Below are 23,082 nucleotides of genomic sequence, written 5' to 3' on the forward strand. Positions count from 1 at the left end.
GGGCTTCATCCCTGCCTCTTGGGGCTGACCAAGAGAAGGACTCTCTCCCACTGCATAGGGGCACTCGCTCCTCAGCCGGGGACTCCCCATTTCTGTCTCTCCCCTGAGCACCTCTGCTCCCTCCCAGCTCAGACTTTGTAACCCCAGAAAGGGCCCGACCTCCAGGGGGCCAAGTCAGAGGCCCAGTGGTCTGTGCCACCTGGGTGGGATACCTGACCCAAAGGTTGCCCCCAGAGCCTGGGCGTCTGGTGTCTGTCTCTCACCCAGCAAACCTGAACCATGGGCCACCTGGGGCTCCCTCTGGGACTGTCCCACCTGCCCATTGCTCCTCCTGGAAGAGTTCCTGGTATCCGCCCACTATCCTGGGCTCTGCCATGCAAGGATAGAGGAAGGAATTCAGGGAGGAAGCAGAGGATGAGAGAGCCATGAGAGGAGGCCAGCAAGTGGCCGAGGCTGGGGGTGTGGGAGGGAGCAGGGCACCCTCTCATGGAAGAGGCAGTGACACCGCGGGCTTTTCTTGAAGTGGTCGGACCTCCTGATTATTTTGCACTGGCTGTCTCCAAGAAGGCCTCCCAGTCTTCCCAGCCTGGTGCCCTGGCATCCACTGGTGCCTGCAACCCGCTGTGGGCCCCACACTCCAGTCCTGTCTTCACCTTGGCATGAACTGCCCTCCCCCAAGACGGGGATCTCCCAGTGGGCAGGGCCAGCTCCCTCTCCTCTGGCCTCCCAGAGGGAAAGCAGAGTCCTCTCTTCGAGAATACCCCCTCCCACCTCACAGAATGGCCAGGAGAGAACCCAGTCCCATGGCTGCTGCTGGGACTGCTGAGGAGCTCTGTGGCCAGATGTTTCCAACTAAAACTGCTGCACCAGGGGAGGGCCCGCCGGCTGCCTCCTCCCAGAGCTCAGGGGCCTCCTGCCCTGTCACCTTCTGCAGCTGCTGGCCGGGGGCAGGACTCCAGGGCCCTGGGCTGTGTAGGTCCCAGCAGCAGCTGCAGGGCGGGGCCCCAGGGCAGCTCACAGGCCAGATGGCCGCCTGTGTCTGGAGAGGGTCTGCCTGAACCACCACCGCCGTGACAGTGGCTGTGTGACAGTGTCCTGTCATTCTACACTTGAGACCCAGCCAGTCACAGGGGCTCTGAGGACTGCAGGCTGGCCAGGATCCCAGTACCAACTCTGGGTGCTCTCTGCCTGGGACAGCCCCCCTTCCCTGATCAGCGTGGGGCAGGAGGGACTTGAACCCAGACATCCCAACCTGAGAGGCACAAGGAGCTTCTCTCCCACTGTCCACTCCCCCTCCTCTAGCCCATCCTAGCTGGGTCCACCTTCCAGGTCCTACCCTAGGCTCCCAAAGGCAGCATTCTGACCCTCCTTGTGTACCACAACCCCCATTAAGGGTCCAGGCCCTCTCTGTCCCACCAGCCAGGCAGGGCAGGCTAGGGTGTTTGCTGCCAGCCTGGAGTGGGGAGCTGTCAGCCTGTTGCCCAGAGCCCCAGGGTACCCCTACTTGCTCTGAAGGCTCAGCAGCTGGGGGTGTGGGCAGGCAGGGCTGAACTGCTGCCACAGAGGAGTCAGGATTGGGGATGGTGGGACCATTGGTTATCACTCACAGAAGCAACCATCATGCATTCACTCAACACACATTTACTGAACAGCCACTTGCATCCTGCCAGCTTTTCAGCACCAAGTGAACAAAACGGCCCCTTCCCTTTCGGAAGGAGATGGGATATCCCACAATCACAGGACACCAAGAATGGGCTGGAGAGGAGGGTATGCAGCCCAGGGATTGGGAGGGAGCTTAGCTAAGGTGGGCAAGAACGGCCACCCTGACTAAGGAGTGGACTTTGAGCAGAGACAGGAATGAAGAGAAGCCAGTGAAGGGTTCTTTGGGGAAGAACATTCCAGAACCTGAGAGCTTGCTGAGTGCCAGGCCCTCTAGTTAATTTTCACAAAGACCCCGGGATGCACTCTGATTCCCATTTTGCAGAGAGGGTTATTGAGGTTCAAAGAGGTTAAAGGTTTGGTCGTGCTCAAGATTGGGAGGGGCCGGGGCAGGGCTCTGTTCTAGGCAGGGCAGGAAGGGAGCAGTCACATCTGGGTTCACCCTTAGCTTACTTGAATTCAGCTATTCCTGCTGGTGGCCGGGGCAAGGCAGATGATTATTTAAATGGGTGGAGGGATGGGAGTTAGCCTTCCTCAGGAAGGGGTCCTTAGGGTGGGTGGCCAGCGGCGATGGGACCAGGCCTCTGCTGTCTCTAAGCTGGTCTCAGTGGCTGTAAGTGCAGTGTCATTCCAGGGGTCCAAGCTGCAGTTGCCAGATTTAGGAAATAAAGATGCAGGCCATCCGGTGAAACAAGGAAGGATATTTTAGTATAACAACGAGGCCTTCCTTCCCAGACTTCAGATCCCACTGTGGGCTCCACTCCTCCTGCACACATATACCTGGCTGGGTCCTGTCCTTTGTGATGCAGCCCCTCTTCCAGCACCACCCCCACCCCACTGCTCGGCCTTGGCCAGGGAGACTCCTCCACTACATCCTCCATTTCCCGGACTCCAAGGCAGAGCAGAATGAAACTGGCTGAATTCAAATCCTGGTTCAGTGACTTACTGCCTAATATATGGCCCTGGGTACCTTACCTAACCTCTCTCACCAAAAAGGTATAAAAATAAGAGCATCGAGTTAACGGGACTGTTGTGAAGATGATCTGGTGGTCTAGTATACCGTGAAACCTGCTCAGTCAAGGGCAGCCCAGGTTGTGCCCCTGGGAAAAGGCTCCACCTGCCGGGGAGAGACCCTAGCCCCGACAAACACACTCTACTTCTCTGGCGATTTCCCTGTCCCAGAACCAGGCGTCCCCCTCACATCTCAATGCTGCTTTGCCCTGAACACTTTCCCCCACTCCTCCCTACCCCCACTCCCATGCCAGCCCCTGTCCGGAGTCTCCTCCTCTTTGAATACGTTCCTGTCTACCCTGGGCTCTGGAGGGCTTCCGACTCCCTCTGTTATGGCGTTTGTCGCCCCCCCCCCCCCATGCCACCATGTCTGCTGGGAGGTGCCCGTTTTCCGTGCCTCTCTGCGCTGGGTCCCCCATAGACGCTGGGCTGGGGTCTGTGGAGAGGGTGGAAGTCCCCGTTCTGGACTCCAGGATCGAGATCCTGCTTGAATGTTTGGAAGAGGGTCCCAGCTGAATTAAATTCAAAAAGAGGCTTTCAAGGAAGAAGGAGGTGTCATCTTTGCAAAATTAACGACCCCCAATCCACGCACCCCCTACCCCATCCCAAGGCCGGCGCCCTGCGAGGCGGGAGGAGGCCGGGGTCCCGGGTTTACCCTTGGGTGACTGCCCAACGCGGGCTGGGATAGAAGCGGACCCTCGGAAGGGTTCCCTTTGCAGACCGGCGCAGTGAAGACCCCATGCCTGGAAAGGTTGGGAGGTGGGGGACCCAGGCCAACGCGCCAAGTATCGCGAGAGACCCCCAGCCCCCGCGCAGTGCCCTAAACCCCCCTCTCACCCCAGCGCCCCTGCTGGCTACGCGCGGGGCCCGGCCGGGAAGGGGGGGCGAGAGTGACCTCAGCGGTTCCGCCGCTCCGGGAAGTAGCTCGGCCCGCCCCCTCCGGCCCCCGCCCCGAGTTTCGCTCTCTCCGGGGCGGGGCGATTGGCGGGCGGCGCTGGGCCAGCCAAGTTGGAGCGCGCCCCGCCCGGCGCCCTCGCCGTCCCGGCGCCCTCCCCTCCGGGGCGCGCTGCCCGCAGCTCCACGAGCGCCAGGGCCGCACTGGGGAGGGCGCGCGGCGCGGGCGGCGACCGGAGAGGAGCACGGGGCGGCGGAGGTGAGCGCGGGGGGCGGGCTCCCGACTCTGCCCGCCCCGCCCGCCGGCCCGCTCCCCGCGGCCGCGCTGCCATAAATGGGGCCGCCGGCGGCGGCATCTGGTGGGCCGGGCGGCAGCTGGAGGCTGCGCGGAGGCGTGGGGCGGGCGGCGGCGCAGCCACCGGGGCGTCGGGGACGCTGCGAGCGGGTGGCCGCCCGGGAGTGAAGTTCAGGAGCGCCCGGCGGGGACGCGCGCAGGTTTGCGCGGCTCCGGCCCCTGCGCCTGAGTCCCGGGACCCGCCCCCGCGGCGGAGTGGCTACTGTTTACTTTCGATCGAGTTTTTCCTGCTCGGGGCAGGTGCCCGCGGCGGCTCCGGACGGGCGGTTGTGCGCGTCATTCCCGCACCGCTCTTTCCGCGCTGCCTGCAGCTGGGAAGGGCGCTTCGCGGGCGTCTCCAGGCGCGCTGACGGGCGTCCCGTTTGTGCCCAGGTGATGACGGCGGCGGCATGGAGTTCCCTGAGCACGGCGGACGGCTGCTGGGCCGCCTGAGGCAGCAGCGCGAGCTGGGCTTCCTATGCGACTGCACCGTGCTGGTGGGCGACGCGCGCTTCCCAGCCCACCGTGCAGTGCTGGCCGCGTGCAGCGTCTACTTCCATCTCTTCTACAGGGACCGGCCCGCGGGCAGTCGCGACACGGTGCGGCTCAATTGCGACATCGTCACGGCGCCCGCCTTCGGCCGCCTGCTGGACTTCATGTACGAGGGCCGCCTGGACCTGCGCAGCCTGCCTGTCGAGGACGTCCTGGCGGCCGCCAGCTACCTGCACATGTATGACATCGTCAAGGTCTGCAAGGGCAGGCTCCAGAAGAAGGACCGAAGTCTGGACCCAGGGAACCCTGCCCCTGGGGCAGAATCTGGTCAGCCACCGTGCCCTTGGCCTGTCTGGACCGCGGACCTCTGCCCAGCTGCCCGGAAGGCCAAGCTCCCCCCGGTTGGGGTCAAGGCTGCCCTCCCTCCTCGAGCATCTGGGCCTCCTCCCTGCCAGGTCCCAGAAGAGTCAGACCAGGCCCTGGACCTGTCGCTGAAGCCTGGCCCAAGGCAGGAGCGGGTCCACCCACCGTGCATCCTCCAGACACCCCTCTGCAGCCAGGTGCAACCAGGGGCCCAGCCACTGGTGAAGGATGAGCGGGACTCACTGTCCGAACAGGAGGAGAACAGCAGCTCTAGGAGCACCCACAGCCCCCCGAAGCCACCTCCTGTTCCTGCAGCCAAGGGCCTGGTGGTGGGCTTGCAGCCGCTGCCTGTCAGCGGAGAGGGCAGCCGGGAGCTAGAGCTGGATGTAGGACGAGTGGCCAGTGAGGACGAGCTGGGGCCTGGTGGGCCCCTCTGCATCTGCCCCTTGTGCAGCAAGCTGTTTCCCAGCTCCCACGTGCTGCAGCTGCACCTCAGCGCCCACTTCCGTGAGCGAGACAGCACCCGGGCCCGGCTCTCCCCCGAGGGCGCGGCACCCACCTGCCCGCTCTGCGGGAAGACCTTCTCTTGCACATACACACTGAAGAGGCATGAACGGACACACTCGGGTGAGAAGCCCTATACGTGTGTGCAGTGTGGCAAAAGTTTTCAGTACTCCCACAACCTGAGCCGGCACACCGTGGTGCACACTCGAGAGAAGCCGCATGCCTGCCGGTGGTGTGACCGCCGTTTCACGCAGTCTGGGGACCTCTACCGCCACGTCCGCAAGTTTCACTGTGGCCTCGTCAAGTCCCTCCTGGTGTGATGCATCCCTGTGGGTCCTGAGGGTGGGGTGGAAGGGAAGGGAAGGGATGGGCCCTCCCAGGTGGGACACAGCATGGGGTGTGAAGCCTGGCCAGGTGGAGGTCCCTGCTCGGGCGGGATGGCTCCACCCGCCTGGCAGTGAGAATGCTGCTGCTTCCTGGAACTTGGCCTCAGACTTGGTGACTTGGGCAGCCTTCCTCCCGCCTTGCCTCTCCTTTCCCCTCACTCCCCAACTCATTCCGGCCCCCCAGGCTGTGCCCTGCCTAGGCTGTGACACTGTCTTCCTCTCCTGTCCCCTCCAGCCAAGTTCTGAGGGGTGTCCAACCAGCACCTGGCTCTGCCCCGGTTTCTCCGTGTGAGATGGCACATCATCTCCCGGCCCGGGACTTTCCTGACCACCTCTCTGGCAGGCTTGGGGAAGTCTTCATGAGCCTGGCCCCACGCTAGGTGAATTATTCACATGTCAGAAAAGTTGTTGGTGTGCATCCCGATGGGGCGCTGGGAAGGACAGGACACTCCTGGGGAGTGGCAGCAGGAACCCCTGCCAGGAAGGCCTGGGGCACAGTGAGTGCCAGCAGGGGCCATCTGGGCACAGCTGGTGTCTCGGGGTGGGGGGGGTGCAGCCCCAGCAGGGATCCTAAGGCAGCAGAAGTAGAGCCAGCTAGAAGCTGAGTGGCTGTGGTGTCATTGTCACTTGGGTGGGATGTGGGTCCATGAGAGAGTGCAATTATGACCACACTGTAACTTTGGGCAGAGAAAGTGGGAATTTGGAACTGGATTTTCTTTAGACCCAGGAAGAGCCTCCGGAGGCGGCCAGATGTCTGCTGGTGGCTGCCCAGCCACACGCTTCTCTGCCTGAGTGCAGGTCTAGGACGCCTCTGGGCATCCCCCAGGGTGGGGCTTGGGCCACTGAGCTCTGTGCTGCTGCTGGGCCACCGTGGGCCTTACCTTGAAGGTCACTCTGCCCGCTAGAGGGTCTCCCTGGAGCTGTGGGCATTTCCATGCACTGACTGAGCAGAGGCAAAGGTTGCCCTGTCCGCCAGGGGCAGGGTTTGCGGGCCTTCCTTTCCCCACGACGAGGCATGGGTGAAAGTGGCCATGGCAGCAGGGGTAGGGGCAGGCGAGGAGTAGGAGTCGCAGCACCCTGGTCTCCATCCGCAGCCTTGGGAGACTGACACTCCTTGCATACGAATAGAGTATGAAGACCACGCCCCCCGCACATGTAGTTGGTTCAGGTCGCCCTGCTTTGCCTGCCTAATTAAGCAAATCTTGCTGCCAGAACCTCACTGGCCTCTGGGGGTCAGCCACCTGGACACCTGGAGACCACCTGGGATGTTTCCTCTGTGGCTGGGAATGGCCTTGACAGCAGAGTCCAGCCAAGTCTACGTTATTTTCTCTTCTCCTGACAACACTGGATGTCATATTTATTAACCTGATCTGGAGTGAAAGACCATCCCTAGTGCATCTCCCACATGCCCTGGGTTCCTGGTGTGCTGGGTGCCAGCCTGGGAGCCCAGTGCTTCTAGGTGATGCCCCAGGGCTCAGAGGCCCTGGATGGCTTTGGTCTCGAGACAGCTGGGGGAGGGGTCCTGCTTCTGATTGTCCTGGGCCCTAGCCCCTACCTCTGCAAGGGGTCGGTGTGATGTGCTCCATAATCGGGTGTGTGTGTGTGTGTGTGTGTGTGTGTGTGTGTGTGTCCATGCGTCTAGCACATGGCAAGTCCCAAGCCAACCTGGCACCCCGCAGATGGGCAGCTACACTGTCGCCCAAGCACGGAGATGTGGCCGCGGCACTGGTTCCCCCAGTGGTTTCCATGGGGGAAGAACTTCCTTTCGCTGGGGTGGGCAGCCTGCCCTGAGCTATCAACACTGGATTTGTTGTCTTCCGCACAGCTACTGTGAAGATAATGTAAGGAGAAGTGGTCAGTTTTAATTTTATAACTGACACAGCTGGGATGAAATATATATATATGTACATATATTTAAGACACTAATTGTGTGGGAGAGTTTGGTAGAGGCCTGTGCAGACACAAGGCAAGCAGAGTCAGCAGGGTGGGGGTCTCCTGGGCCAGCTCAGCACCTGTGGGTGCTGTGACCCTGGGGGTGGGGACAGCTCCGTGCTAACCCCAGCAGACAGTTGTTGGTGCACAGTGTCTAGGAGGCGTGGGAATGGGTGCTGTCTTCCTCTTTTCGCATCATGGCGACAGTAATAAAGCCCACCTCCAGTGGAAACGGCAGTGACTATTCCTGGGGACGGGTGGGGATAGGTGTCCCAGATGCCACCACGTGCTCATGCGGGTGGATGGGGGAGGTTGGGACAGGGCTGAGGTGGCACCCCCTCTTTCCCCAGGTTTGTCCCCAGCTGCCAGTGTTTGGGGGAGGGGAGTCCAGGGAGGCACAGAACACAGGCCAGCTTGGGCAGGGGAGGCCACAGTGGTTTCTTGTCCTGGGGAAGGAGGCTGTACCCCAGAGGAAACCTGCGAACCTGGGGATGCCGTGGCCCTCCCCACTACCCTACGCCCTTGGGCCTCTGGCGGGTGGAAGAAGAAATTTCTAGAGCCCTGTGCTGAGCTGGGCTCTGGGCTGATGAGGCTGGGGTAGGCAGTTTCACGCCGCCTCTGTCCTGCTCCCTCCAGGGGCCTTGCAGGGGGTCATTAGCCCTGAGCCCTCCCTGGGGGGAGCACGGCCTTCCTTTCCAGGCCAGGTCAGGCAGGGCCTCCACGTGTGCTGTAAGCGTCAACACAGCGCCCTCTTGGCTTGAGAAGAGCCAGGGTAAGCCCCAGGCCCAGGACAGGGTGGGGATGGTGCTGGCCAGAGGGTCCTCAAAGTCAGGCTGAGCTGGTGTGCAAGGGCCTGCCCCTCTTGGGCCAGCTCCTGCCACCTTCCCAGTCCTGACCCCAAATACAGGTCCTTCCTTCTGGGAGGTAGTGCTGGCTCCTCCCCTCCCCCCCCAACACCCACCCTGCCTCCTGCTGAGCCTGGACCAGTGCCCTGTCCTGCAGGGAGGCCCTCTCATGTTCCCAGTTGGGCTCATGACTCAGCCCAGGCCTTCTCAACCCAGAGGAGGAGGCTGTTGCTATGCCAACCATGCAGGAAAGGAGGATGGTCTGCTGTCCCCTAGGGGGCATGGGGCTTCCTGGGGCCCCTCCAGCCTGCCCAGCTCTGCCACACTGTGCTTACACTCAGCTGACTGCTAGTCGCCGAAGCTTTCAGTCCCACTCCTGGCCAGGGTGGGCCTCCTGGCACCCTCCTTGGAGGCTTCCTTGGCTGGATGGTAAACTGAGGCACATGGAAGGGACCAGTACCGGCCCACGGTCCCAGAGCCAGTTGGTGGCAAATCCAGGACTTCCTTCCACCAACTCCAGGAACCTTGAGCTGTTTACCCACAGTGCTGGGCACAGGGCACCAACGCTATCAGAGGCACATGGCAGGTTGGGGCAGCAAGGACGAGGCCAGAGGGAAGGAGAGGGTCAGACTCTGTGGAGGAGGTATCCCAGGAAGGGTGGCCTCTCAGGAGCCTGCGAGTGGACAACATGGACACAGGCACCAGGCAGGGGCCGGCACGCCACAGAGGCCCGGTCATGTCAGCCCAGGTGCGTGGATACCACCCTGGGGAGGCTGCCTTGCAAGTGGGAAGCAGGTGAGTCGGCAGCCTTGGCCCCTCCCGCCACCTCCCCAGCTCCTGCCCACTCCCACACACACCTGATCTTACCTCTTTCCAGTGTTCCTAAATGGTGCTGAGTCCTTCCCGGTGTGGGAGGCTCCACTCTACAGACACCCCTGGGGAGTATGGTAACAAACAAACCCGGTGCAGACATGGCTCCAATCCTGGCCGTCCCAGCTCTCAGGGGTGAACTCCAAGACCCCAGAAGCTCTGCCCTGGTCTTCTATGACTCCTTCATCCCCACCTCAGTCCCATCTTTCTTCAGTGAACACATCCCGCACTGTCATCATGGTCATTGTCACCATCACCCTACCCCATGGAACCACAACTGTCACCTCCACCATTACCTTTATCTCCACCATCAATATCATCTTGACCACCATCACCTCCACCAGCATCACCACCATCACCACCTCCATCACCATCACCTCCACTTTTACCTCCACCATCACCTCCACCTCCACTACCACCATCACCACCTCCTCCACATCCACCATTGCCTCCACCTCCACCATCACCTCCACCTCTACCACCATTACCTCCACCATCACCTCCACCGTCACCTCCACCATCACTTCCAACCACCATCACCTGCACCTTCACTATCACCATCACTACCTCCTCCACCTCCACCATCGCCTCCACCTCTAGCACCATTACCTCCACCTCTACCATCACCTTCACATCCACCATCACCTACACCTCTACCATCACTTCCACCTCCACCACCTCCTCTATCACCATCATTACCTCCTCCACCTGCATCATTGCCTCCACCTCCAGCACCATTACTTCCAACATCACCCCCACATTCACCATCACCTCCACCTCTACCATCACCCTTACATCCACCATCACCTCCACCTCCATCACCATCACTACCCTCTCTACCTCCACCATCGCCTCCACCTCCAGCACCATTTCCCCCACCTCTATCATCACCCTCACATCCACCATCACCTCCACCACCTCCTCCACCATCACTACCTCCCCCACCTCCACCATTGCCTCCACCTCCAGCACCATTACCTCTACCTCTACCACTATTACCTCCACCATCACCTCCACCTCTACCATCACCTTCACATCCATCATTACCTCCACCATCACCATCACTACCTCCTCCACCTGCATCATTGCCTCCACCTCCAACACCATTACTTCCACCTCTACCATCATTACCTCCACCTCTACCATCATTACCTCCACCTCTACCATCATTACCTCCACCATCACCTCCACCTCCACCATCACCTCCACCTCCACCTCCATCACCTCCACCATCAGCATCACTACCTCCCCCACCTTCATCATCACCTCCACCTCCAGCACCATTACCTCCACATCCACCATCACCTCCACCTCTACCATCACCCTCACATCCAGCTACCATCACCCTCACATCCACCATCACCTCCACCTCCATCACCATCACTACTACCTCCTCTACCTCCACCATCGCCTCCACCTCCAGCACCATTTCCTCCACATCCACCATCGCCTTCACCTCTACCATCACCCTCACATCCACCATCACCTCCACCACCTCCTCCCTCACCATCACTACCTCCTCCACCTGCATCATCGCCTCCAACTCCAGTACCATTACCTCCAACATCGCCTCCACCTCCACATCCACCATCACCTCCACCTCTACCATCACCCTCACATCCACCATCACCTCCACCTCCATCACCATCACTACCTCCTCTACCTCCACCATCGCCTCCACCTCCAGCACCATTTCCTCCACCTCTACCATCACCCTCACATCCACTATCACCGAGATCCACCTCCACCATTGCCTCCACCTCCAGCACCATTATCTCCACCTTTACCACTATTACCTCCGCCATCACCTCCACCTCTACCATCACCCTCACATCCACCATCACCTCCACCATCTCCATCACTACCTCCTCTACCTCCACCATCGCCTCCACTTCCATCACCATTTCCTCCACCATCACATCCACCATCACCTCCACCTCTGCTATCACCCTCACATCTGCCATCACCTCCATCACTATCTCCTCCACCTTCACCATCGCCTCCACCTCCAGCACCATTACCTCCACCACCATTACCTCCACCATCATCACCTTCACCTCTGCCATCAGCCCCAATTCTACCATCACCTCCACCTATACCATCACTTTCACATCCACCATCACCTCCACCTCCTCCATCACCTCTACTTCCACCACCTACTCCATCACTTCCACCCCCACCATAGCCTCCACCTCTATCACCATCATCTCCACCATCATCTCCGCCTCCACTTCCACCATCACCTCCACCTCCAGCACCACTGCCTCCACTTCCATCACCATTACCTCCACCATCATCACCTTCATCTCTACCTCCACCTTCACCATCACCATCACCTCCACCTTAACCACCACCACCACCTTTATGGAAGATCCCTATAGAAATTGAGCCAGCTCTAGGTCGGCTTCCAGGCTGAGGAAGTAGAGCTTGATTATGTTCAAGCTGAGAAGTGGTTGGAGAAAGGGGTGATGTCTGCCCTCCTCATGCAGTGGAGCTTCAATATTTGCACTTCCCTTTTCTGTAGCCCTCAAGTTCCAGGATTTTGTTTTTATTTTTTGAGACAGGGTCTTACCACCTCCACCACCTCCTCTATCACCATCATTACCTCCTCCACCTGCATCATTGCCTCCACCTCCAGCACCATTACTTCCAACATCACCCCCACATTCACCATCACCTCCACCTCTACCATCACCCTTACATCCACCATCACCTCCACCTCCATCACCATCACTACCCTCTCTACCTCCACCATCGCCTCCACCTCCAGCACCATTTCCTCCACCTCTATCATCACCCTCACATCCACCATCACCTCCACCACCTCCTCCACCATCACTACCTCCCCCACCTCCACCATTGCCTCCACCTCCAGCACCATTACCTCTACCTCTACCACTATTACCTCCACCATCACCTCCACCTCTACCATCACCTTCACATCCATCATTACCTCCACCATCACCAGGCTGGTCTTGAACTCCTGGACTCAAGTGACCATCCCCACTCAGCCTCCTGAGTAACTAGGATTCTAGGCATGAGCCACGAAGCCTGGCTAGTTCCAGGGTATTTTCTCAGTTTCCCTGCACCTCCTCCCTCTTGCTGCTACCCTTCCATATACACAAGAAGGAAAGTCTGCATCTCTGTGAAAGTAGGTCTGTACCCCTCTGCATGCACACCCACTGGCACCTCTGAACACACAGCATAGAAGGAAGGCTGCCCCTGCAAGTCCCACGACTTCCATGGCACACAGGGCCACCAGTGCCTGTCCCGTCAGTCACCTGTCCTGTGCTCGCAACCATGTCACTTCCTTTCTTCAGCCTCAGTGTTCTCGCCTGTGAAATGGGAATGGCAGACAACTGTTCATAGGTGAATAGGGTAACATCCACACTGAGTGTTGGCAGCATTGCTGCTGACAAATGTAACACCTGCCTGCCTCTCTCTGGGGCCACTGCCAGGTCAGAAGGGAACCAAGGGTGAGGAGCCTTTGACAACAAGGCCGTACAGAGCACCCCCAGGCTCTCGGGATAACAAGGCCGTACAGAGCACCCCCAGGCTCCCCGGGATAACAAGGCCGCACAGAGTGTCCCCAGGCTCCCCGGGATAACAAAGCCACACAGAGCATCCCCAGGCTCCCCAGGGTGCCAGGTGTGCTTGGGCATTGCTGGTTTGTGAACCTTTGCAATTGGGCCCTGGCCTGGCTCTGTTCCCCTGCTCCGGCCAGCCTCTTGCTCCCCTCTCCGTCCCACTTTCCCTCCACACTCCTTCACCTCCAGCTGTTGCAGAGGATGGTGGGGTACACCACAGCAGTGAGGAGTCCAGGGACAGCAGCCTGGAGGGCTGGGCCGCTCCCGACACAGGCTGGCAGCAGTAGAAAATGCCGCCTCTGGAGCTTGTGCCAGAGCCTGTGGCTGAGGCGGAGAGGGTGGCCATTCAGAAAGGTCCCAGGCCAGGGAGGACTGTCCCCGCCAGGCAGGGATGATTGAGCACCGAGGTTGCTGCTGGCCCAGCTGTAGCCCTAGTATCAGAGGTGACAGTGGATCTGGGGGAGGGCCTGGGACTCATCTCCCTCTGTGGAACTCTCCTGGTTTGGTTTTCACTAATATTAGCAGGAGTCTGAAGTCAAAACACACCCCCCGCCCCCCTGCTTTTTTTTTTCTGAGACGGAGTCTTGCTCTGTCGCCCAGGCTGGAGTGCAATAGTGTGATCTCGGCTCACTGCAAGCTCCGCCTCCCGGGTTCACGCCATTCTCCTGCCTCAGCCTCCCAAGTAGCTGGGACTACAGGCGCCTGCCACCTCGCCCGGCTCGTTTTTTGTATTTTTAGTAGAGACGGGGTTTCACCGTGTTAGCCAGGATGGTCTCGATCTCCTGACCTCGTGATCCACCTGCCTCGGCCTCCCAGAGTGCTGGGATTACAGGCGTGAGCCACCATGCCTGGCCCTAATCTCCTCTTCTTATAAGGACACAAGTCCTGTTGGATTAAGGCCCACCCTAATGACCTCATTTTACCTTCATCACCTCTTTAAAGGCTCTATCTCCAAATACAGGCACATTCTGAGGGACTGGGGGTTAGGACCTCAATGTACAAATTTGGTTGGGGATAAAATTCAGTCCATAACCCTTGATGTTTCAGAAGAATGTGGAGGCCCAGATCCCATCCTGCCTCTGCCAGTCCTGGGCCAGCCACTGCAGTTTTCTCATCAGTACAATGTGTTGATGTTTCCATTTTGTCCCACGACATCCCAGGTACACCCATGGACACTTGGGTACAGTCAGGCGGTACAGCCTCACCCTCAAGAAAACCCAGGTGACTCCATTGCCCAGGCCCTCCCAGCAGCACCCTTCCCTGGCCGCTCACCCCACCCCTGCATCCCCAGAGCAGACTGGGGTGTGGGACAGTCGAGGTCCCCTTCGTGTTTGTTCTCCTGGACACTCAGCTGCCCCCGCTGCTGCCCCACGCACTGCCCCTGAAGAAGTCCGCCTGCGCCACCAACAGGTCAGGAAGGGAGGTGGGGGCATCCCTGACCCCTCCCGCTTACCCAGGCCCAGCTCTTCAGAGGCTCACACCCTCCTCCTCCTCTCTGCGGGACTCTTGACCCAACCCCGTCTCCCCCATATTTGCTCAAGGCTGCAGCTTTGGGCACCCCATCTCCTTCATCTCCCATCCCACCCCAGCCCCCCACTCTTGGGTCTGTGGTCTTTCCCAGTTCATCTCCAGCAGCCGTGGCTCCACTGGAATCTGAGCTTCAGGCGTCCTCACTCATGACACAAGCTCCTATTTTCCTGTTTACCTAATCAAGCAGGTAATTTCTCTATACAGCAATTCCTTCGTTTCGTGGTTTTCCATTTCTTGACCTTGCCACCTTCGCGAGTCTCTCTCCTCCCCACTTCTGCCTGCCTCTCGACTCAATGCCTTGGCCATCATTAGATTGACCCCCAGCCCCTGCCTTGAGCCCTCCCCTCCTTTTCTATCAAACTACTTCCCAAGACCCAACCTGGATGAACCCACACCTTCCCTTCACTGCACAGGTCACAGAAAAGGAAGGGCAAGCATTTCCGCACCATCCATAATAAATATCATTTTAACAAGTAAACTCGCCCCACAGGGAGCAATGGTGGAGCAGCCTGGGCAGACTGACCCTCCATGGATAACAAAGATAGATTCTGAACAAAAATAGGCATGTTAAAAAAACCTCCTGGAAGGCACTGGAGAGCAGGTGAAGACAGGCAGAAGCTGGAGAGGAGGGTGCCCTTGAAAACAAACTGGCGGGTGAGGTCTCTGTGTTTGTGGCAGCAGATCTGATAGACTTTGCACAAAGGAAGTTACACAAATGGCTAATAAACACATGAAAAAGTGCTTAACATCATTAGTCACAGGGAAATGCAACTCAAAACCTACCGAGAGACTGGGTGCGGTGGCTCACGCCTGTAATCCCAACACTTTGGGAGGCCGAGGTGGATAGACCACCTGTGGTCATGAGTTTGAGACCAGCCTGACCAACACCATCTCTACTAAAAATACAAAAAGTAGCCAGGCATGGTGGCATGCACCTGTAATCCCAGCTACTCGGGAGGCTGAGGCAGAAGAATTGCTTGAACCTGGGAGGTGGAGGTTGCAGTGAGCTGGGATCATGCCACAGCACTCCAACCTGAATGACAGAGCAAGACACTGTCTCGAAAACAACAACAAAAACACAAAACAAAACAAAAAACCCACACCAAGGCCAGTCGTGGTGGCTCATGCCTGTAATCCCAACATTTTGGGAGGCCCAGGTGGGAGAATTGCTTGAACCCAGGAGTTCAAGACCAGCCTGGACAACATAGTGAGACTCTGTCTCCACAAAAAACAAAAAATTAGCTGGGTGCAGTGGTGCATACCGGTAGTCCCAGCTACTCGGGAGGCTGAGGTGGGAAGACTGCTTGAGCCTGGGGGATCAAGGCTGCAGTGAGTCATGATTGTGCCACTGCACTGCAGCCTGGGTGACAGAGAGAGACTCTGTCACAAAAGACAAAAAAGTCCCACAACAAGATATCACTACACACCGGCTCTGAAGACTGACAACCCCAAGCACTGTTAACATGTTAACATGCACCTGCCACTTGACCTGAAGATTCTATCCCCAGGTGTCATCCAGAAAAGAAGTGAAAGGTGTGACCACAAAGGATGTGTCCTCTAATGCTCATAGGCGCTTCCTCCAACCCCCATGTCCACCCACGGGAGAACAGACAGACCAACTGCAGAATATTCATACAATGGGATCTTAGGCATGGATGAAAGAGAGGAGCTGGCGAGGCACCCCATGTTGATGAAGCTCCCTGAGCTGAGGGAGAGAAGCCTGCTGTAAGAGTGCCCACTAGTGAGTCCTCGCAGAGGCAAAACTCATCTATGGCGGAAAAAGAGGGGACCAGCAGCTGCCTCAGGGTAAGATCACGAGCAGGGACTGGGAGGGAGGGACACAAAGGAACTTCTAGGGTGATGGACACGCTTAGATTTTTATTGGGCACGGGGCTATACAGGTGCAGCCATTTTCAGAATTTATAGTTAAGATTCGTGCATTTTGGCCAGGCGTGGCCATGCCTATAATCCCAGCACATTGGGAGGCCAAGGTGGGCAGATCACCTGAGGTCAGGAGTTTGAGACCAGGCTGGCCAACATGGCGAAACCCCGTCTCTACTAAAAGTACAAAAATTAGCTGGACATGGTGGCATATGCCTGTAATCTCAGCTACTCGGGAGGCTGAGGCAGGAGAATTACTTGAACCTGGGAGGCAGAGGTTGCAGTGAGCAGAGATGGTGCCATTGCACTCCAGCCTGGATGACAGAGTGACACTCCATCTCAAAAAAAAGGAAAAAGAGGCCAGGCACGGTGGCTCACACCTGTACCTCCAGCACTTTGAGAGGCCAAGGCGGGTGGATCACAAGGTCAGGAGTACAAGACCAGCCTGACCAAGATGGTGAAACTCCATCTCCACTAAAAATACAAAAATTAGTAGGCTGGGCATGATGGCTCACGCCTGTAATCCCAGCACTTTGGGAGGCCGAGGTGGTCGGATCATGAGGTCAGGAGATCGAGACCATCCTGGCTAACACGGTGAAACCCCGTCTCTACTAAAAAAAAAAAAAAATTAGCCCGGCGTGGTGGCAGGCACCTGTAGTCCCAGCTACTCGGGAGGCTGAGGCAGGAGAATGGCGTGAACCCGGGAGGCAGAGCTTGCAGTGAGCTGAGATCGCGCGACTGCATTCCAGTCCAGGCAACAGAGCCAGACTCTGTCTCAAAACAAAACAAAAACAAAAACAAACAACAACAAAAAACTTTCCTTAATACAATGTTTATAGGAAAAAATATAAAGATACTATTTGGTATCAGACTGGCAAATTGTGTCTTAGTTCATGGTGCTGTTACAAAATACCAGACTGGGTGGCTTAAATAACAGAAATGTGTCTCTCAGTTCAGAAGGATGGCATGTCCAAGATAGGGGTGCCAGCGGCTTTGGTGTCTGGTGGGGACAGCCTTCTTGTTGTGCCCTCACATTGCAAAGAGAGCAAGCTCCAGTCTCCTCCTCTTCCCGTAAGAACATCAGTCACTCACCCTCATGACCTCACCTGAACCCAGTGACCTCCCAAAGGTCCTGTCTCCAAATATCATCGCATTGGATGGTAAGATTTCCTATGAATTTTGGGGGGACGCGAACATGCAGTCCATAACTTTGAATCATACACTACTGGGGGAGCTATGGGACAACAGTACCCTCTACTACATTACTGATAAGGTATAAATGGGCACACACCTAATTCAGATGGCAATTTGATCACTGCTGTCCACATTATAATTACATAAGTGTTTTAACCCAGTAGTTCTGGAAATTCTATCCTATAAACTTGCACATAAGCAATACGACCTTGGTATAAGGGTATTTATGAGAGTATTGTTCAGTACAGCAAAGCACTGGAAAAGGCTGAATGTCCACGGGCAGGGGACCAGCTAATAAATCATGGTCCATCCATTAAGCAGACTACTATAGTCACAAAAACGAAGGCACTCTCTTGCAGCCTGTGGGAGCTCATTAGGTTTAGATGGGGTCCTGAGTATAAGAGTATGAAGAGGCCGGGCGCGGTGGCTCAAGCCTGTAATCCCAGCACTTTGGGAGGCCGAGACGGGCGGATCACGAGGTCAGGAGATCGAGACCATCCTGGCGAACATGGTGAAACCTCGTCTCTACTAAAAAATACAAAAAACTAGCCGGGCGAGGTGGCGGGCGCCTGTAGTCCCAGCTACTCGGGAGGCTGAGGCGGGAGAATGGCGTAAACCCGGGAGGCGGAGCTTGCAGTGAGCTGAGATCTGGCCACTGCACTCCAGCCTGGGCGACAGAGCGAGACTCCGTCTCAAAAAAAAAAAAAAAAAAAAAAAGAGTATGAAGAATAGGGAGTATGACTGCACCCTCTCCTCCCGTGGTGTAAAAGGAAATTGGATGCACCTGAACACAGTATGCGTTTTCACATTTATGAAATATTTCTGGACAGATCAAAAGAAGTTTGGTTGTCTGTGGGGAGGGAACTTGGTGGCTGGAAAATGATAGAGGGTAACTTTCAAACTTTTGAACCATGTTACCAATCACTATCAATTCAATGGAATAGATTAAAATAAAATTCAAAACGTATTCCTTTATCCCTTATCTCCTTCCACTTTTCTCTCCTTTCCAGTAAGAGTTCTCACATGACTGGCCACTTTAGTGTACTTTCTTTCTCTTTCTTTTTTTCCTAAGTATTGTTTTAATCTTTATCCTTTGTTATTAAAAAAAAAACCAGACATTGAGACTCCCTGTGGCCTGTGTTCCCTGCCTACCCTGTACCTCCGTCCCCACTCCCTTTCCCCTGCCTTCAAGGAACCACTATTAGTTTCTTGTGCGTTCTCCAATGTTTCTTTTCGCAACTATGGGCAAATATTTTCCCCCATTACCACCCCAAAAGCAGCATACCATGTATGTTGTTCTGTACCTTGCTTTTTTCACTTAAAAATAGACTGTAGGGGCCGGGCACGGTGGCTCAAGCCTGTAATCCAGCTACTCCGGAGGCCGTGGCATGATAATCGCTTGAAGCCGGGAGGGGGAGGTTGCAGTGAGCCGAGATCACGCCATTGGACTCCAGCCTGGGCAACAGGGCAACAAGATATTGTAGAGATCTTGCCATATCATATAGGAACCTTTTTTTTGAGATGGAGTCTCACTCTGTCACCCAGGCTGGAGTGCAGTGGCACCGTCTCGGCTCACCACAACCTCCGTCTCCTGGGTTCGAGTAATTCTCTTGCCTCAGCCTCCTGAGTAGCTGGGATTACAGGTGCCCAACACCACGCCGGCTGATTTTTATATTTTTAGTAGAGACGGGGGTTTCACCATGTTGGTCAGGCTGGTCTCGAACTCCTGACCTCAAGTGATCCACCCACCTTGGCCTCCCAAAGTGCTGGGATTACAGGCGTGAGCCACTGCACCCGGCTGAGCAACGTCACTTACTACCCCTGCTGACTCGGGAGCAAATCTCACATATAAATTCCTCCACGTGTGGAGGCGTTTCCCTTCCCTTGCTGTGTCTGCATTCGTCAGCAGCCATGCTAAGCGACTGGACCATAATGGAGCATCACAAAGTGTTATTTTATTTTATTATTTTATTTTATGTTTTTTGAGACAGAGTCTCGCTCCTCCCGTCCACTTGCCGGCGCTCCTCGGGTTTCGGGCCACGGCTCTCTCCTCCGGGAGCGGCGGCGCTGTAGGAAGCCTGGTCCTCTCCCTCTGCGGTCACAGCCATCTCTCGCGGATGCCGCTGGACTGACGCCGCCCGCCGGGAGCCCTCCTCGAATCCCGCCCGCGCAACTCCCACGCCACAGCCCTGGGCCATCCCTGCTCCCGCGCGGCCCGGGTCGCCTCCCTCCTACCTCGCCTCCCCAAGGCACCAGCGCGCCGGGGCTTCCCTGTCCCGGGCGCCTGCTCGTGGCGGCGGGCGGGCTCCTTGCCCCGCTCTTCAGGGTCAGCGCCGGCTCCTGCGCCTCCCCTCCTTCCTATCGCGGCCTGCTCCTCTCACCTGCCTTCTCCGAGCTGATGCCAAGGCCGGACGGACGCGACAAAGGCCTGCTGCCGAACGTGACCTGTCCGCGGAGTAGACAGACGCACCCTCTGACCGTCAGACTCAGCAGACCCGGAGGGCAGGAGTGGAGGGCGCGCCTGCGCACTCCTTCCCGGCGCTCGCCAGTCACGTGGGACCGCGAGTGGCGCCACTCCCGGAAACGCCCCTCCGGAAACGCGAGCTGCGGAGCGGGGTTCCGCCTGGGCCGGGCTCTAGAGCCTGCGCCGCGCGGGAGTCATTGCGTGCCGACTTCCGTGTCGTCGCTCTCCCTTCCCAAAAGCGCGGCCGCGAGGACCGCGGCCGCGAGGACCGGTGCCGCCGGCGATTTCCCCGCCTTTGTGTCGCGGGGGCTGCCCGCTGCGCGTTATTTGGTGTGATACGGGAGCTCGGCGGTGATCCCGAGCCCCACGCGAACCTCCCTGCGTCCCTGCTAGTGCCTGGCGCCGTCACTGACGCTGAGGCGTGAACACGGAGCCGGCCCAGAGGGGCTCTTCTCCCGGACGCCAAGGCCACCCGGCGCCGCCGGCCGCAGGGCCGGGCAGAGGGGACCTGTAGGGAGCCGCGGGCCGCATCCCTCCCGGAGGTCTGCGAGCTTCTTGAGGCCTCACGCCCTCTTTTGAGCCCCGCCGCTGCCTTGTGGGGCTTCTCCTCCATCCCTGCGGGTGACCATCGACCGCGTTCCCCAGGCCTTGCTCACTTCTTGGTTACGGGCCAGGGGGTGCTCCTGCCCGACCCTCGGCATTGCCCAAGGGAGTTTGCACTTCCCTCTGTTCTCTGCCAAGCCTCTGTGGAGAAGAGCCGTCCACCTGCCTGACTGGGCCCAGCTTTGGGGAAGACCTTCTTGGTTTTGTCTGCTGGCTGGACTGACCCTGGCCCTCAGCCCAGGTGAGGCGACCAGTGGCATGATGCCCAGGTGGAACATGGATTTCTCTCCAGGGTGGCAGAAGAATGGTTTAGAGGCAGCAGTGGGATGGGGGAGAATCCTGACCCCGTCTCAAAAGGTCAAGATACGCCAGGTCTGGGGGAGAAACGTCACTACTCTAGAGGCCTGAGAGCTTGGTTTGGTGCAAATCTGGGAATCCCTCCACACTTTAATTTCTTTAATCCTGCTAATAGTTAACAACTTCCTCCAGGCTGACACCTCAGGAATAAACTCCTTCACCTGTGTTCCCTTTCTGTTTCCTCTGTTCTTTCCTCCAATCCTTAATTTTTTTTTTTTTTAGATGGAGTCTCGCTCTTTTGCCCAGGCTGGAGTGCAGTGGCATGATCCTGGCTCACTGCAACCTCCGCCTCCTGGGCTCAAGCGATTCTCCTGCCTCAGCCTCTCAAGCAGCTGGGATTACAGGCGTCTGCCACCACGCTGGGCTAATTTTTGTAATTTTAGTAGAGACAGGGTTACACCATGTTGGCCAGGCTGGTCTTGAACTCCTAACCTCAAGTGATCCACCCACCTCGGCCTCCCAAAGGGCTGGGATCAGAGGCTTTTTTTCCTTTTGAGATGGAGCCTAACTCTGTCACCCGGGCTGGAGTGCGGTGGCGTCATCTCGGCTCGCTGCAACCTCCACCTCCTGAGTTCCAGCGATTCACATGTCTCAGCTTCCCAAGTAGCTGGGACTACAAGCACGTGCCACCACACCAGCTAATTTTTGTATTTTAGCAATTTTGTATTTAGCAAACTGATCTGGAACTCCTGGCCTCAAGTGATCTGCCAACCTCAGTCTCCCAAAGGGGATTACAGGCATGAGCTACCACGCTGGCTTCCTCCAATCCTTTCTAAAAACCATGTCACTCATTTGCTTAAAGTCTAGGCCAGGTGTGGTGACTCACATGTATAATCCAAGCATTTTAGGAGGCTGAGGCAGGAGGATCGCTTGAGCTCAGGAGTGGGAGACCAGCCAGGGTGGGCAACATAGTGAGCCCCCTTCTCTAAAAAATAAATAAATAAAACCTTTGTTAACTATAGGATGGATGCATAGACGGATAATGTATCAGTTAGAAGCACTTTTGGCTTCACAGCAGAAACTCCAAGTGTGATTTGAACCAATAGGGATTTATTTTTCTCCCATTACAGGAATCCTGGAGGTAGATGTGACTGGCATTACTTCAGCAGCCCAGTGGTGTCAGGGCCAACAATTGCAGGGCCAGGCTTTGCAATTCTGTGACTTTCCCTCATGGTCACAAAAGGATTGCCACAACTCCAGACAGCACACCATGTTCTGGCTGTAAGAACAGGGAAATGATAGTTACAGAGATGTTTATCTCTTTATCATGAAAGCAAAATTCTCAGAGGCTCCCCAGTAGGCTTCTACGTACATCTCACTGGCCAGAAGCAAGTCGTGTGCCCAGTGCTGCTGTGAAGCTTAGAGAAGTTGGCACTAAGCGTTCCCAGTGTTTGTAGTGAACGGGAGTTGGGGAGGCGAGCGTGGACTTAACTGTGGTGGTGGACATCTGTCATTGGGACTGCCCAACATCTTTTGAATATCTTTTTTCCACTTTGATAGTTCTGTCAAGGGGAATCATGTCATTCCCACTTAGAACTCAGGATTTCATTGGTCTGCCCCCCTTTGCCACTAGGGGAGATGAGGCAGAGGCTGCTATGCCGGGACACCCATGGGCTAGCTGGTGGGGCAACCATTTTGCTAAATTTGGTCCTGGCAAACCAAGCAGTGTATTTTGGGAGTTCACACTGGTTGTGTCAGCTTCCTGCCACAGCAATTCTAGGGCTGGTGGGGGCAGCCGACCCCTTACTCAGACCTGACTTAGTTCTGGCAGGGAATCTTGGCATTGTGCCCAGAAAGTTAGCCTCATCTGTCAGCCATCCTACAGCTCTTCAGAAATCCACTTCTACTTAAACTAGCCAGACTAGGTTTGATTGTTTGCACTTGTCATGAATCGAATTGTGTCCCCAAAAAAGCTCTGGTGAAGTCCTAAGCCCCAGTAACTGTGAGTATGACCTTATTTCGGAATGTAACTGATTACAGATATATTCAAGTTAAGATGAGGTCGTATGGGTGAGCCCTAATCCAATATGGCCGCTGGCCTTGTAAGAAGAAGGAAATTTGGACACAGACATATGAGGAAGGCCATGTGCATTAGAGTTCTCCAGATACACAGAGCCAATACATTTATGAGAGGAGATTTACTATAGGAATTGGCTCACATGATTATGGAGGCTGA

The 23,082-nt window shown here is 56.9% G+C and overlaps 1 protein-coding gene across 1 annotated transcript; it reads left to right on the forward strand.

Annotated features, from left to right (window-relative positions):
• Positions 1–3,580: 3,580 nt before the first annotated feature.
• ZBTB42 (zinc finger and BTB domain containing 42) lies at positions 3,581–7,807 on the forward strand. The gene is made up of 2 exons (XM_030931732.1): positions 3,581–3,823; positions 4,292–7,807. Exon 2 carries the CDS (start codon positions 4,309–4,311, stop codon positions 5,575–5,577), a length of 1,269 nt encoding a protein of 422 aa, XP_030787592.1. The 5' UTR covers positions 3,581–3,823; positions 4,292–4,308; the 3' UTR covers positions 5,578–7,807.
• The last annotated feature ends 15,275 nt before the right edge of the window (positions 7,808–23,082 follow it).

Source organism: Rhinopithecus roxellana, chromosome 5 (genome assembly GCF_007565055.1).
Source record: "Rhinopithecus roxellana isolate Shanxi Qingling chromosome 5, ASM756505v1, whole genome shotgun sequence".
In the NCBI taxonomy this organism is placed as follows: domain Eukaryota; kingdom Metazoa; phylum Chordata; class Mammalia; order Primates; family Cercopithecidae; genus Rhinopithecus; species Rhinopithecus roxellana.

Coding starts and splice junctions, on each gene's coding strand:
- ZBTB42 (XM_030931732.1), top strand. CDS start 4,309: ATGGAGTTCCCTGAGCACGGCGGACGGCTGCTGGGCCGCCTGAGGCAG.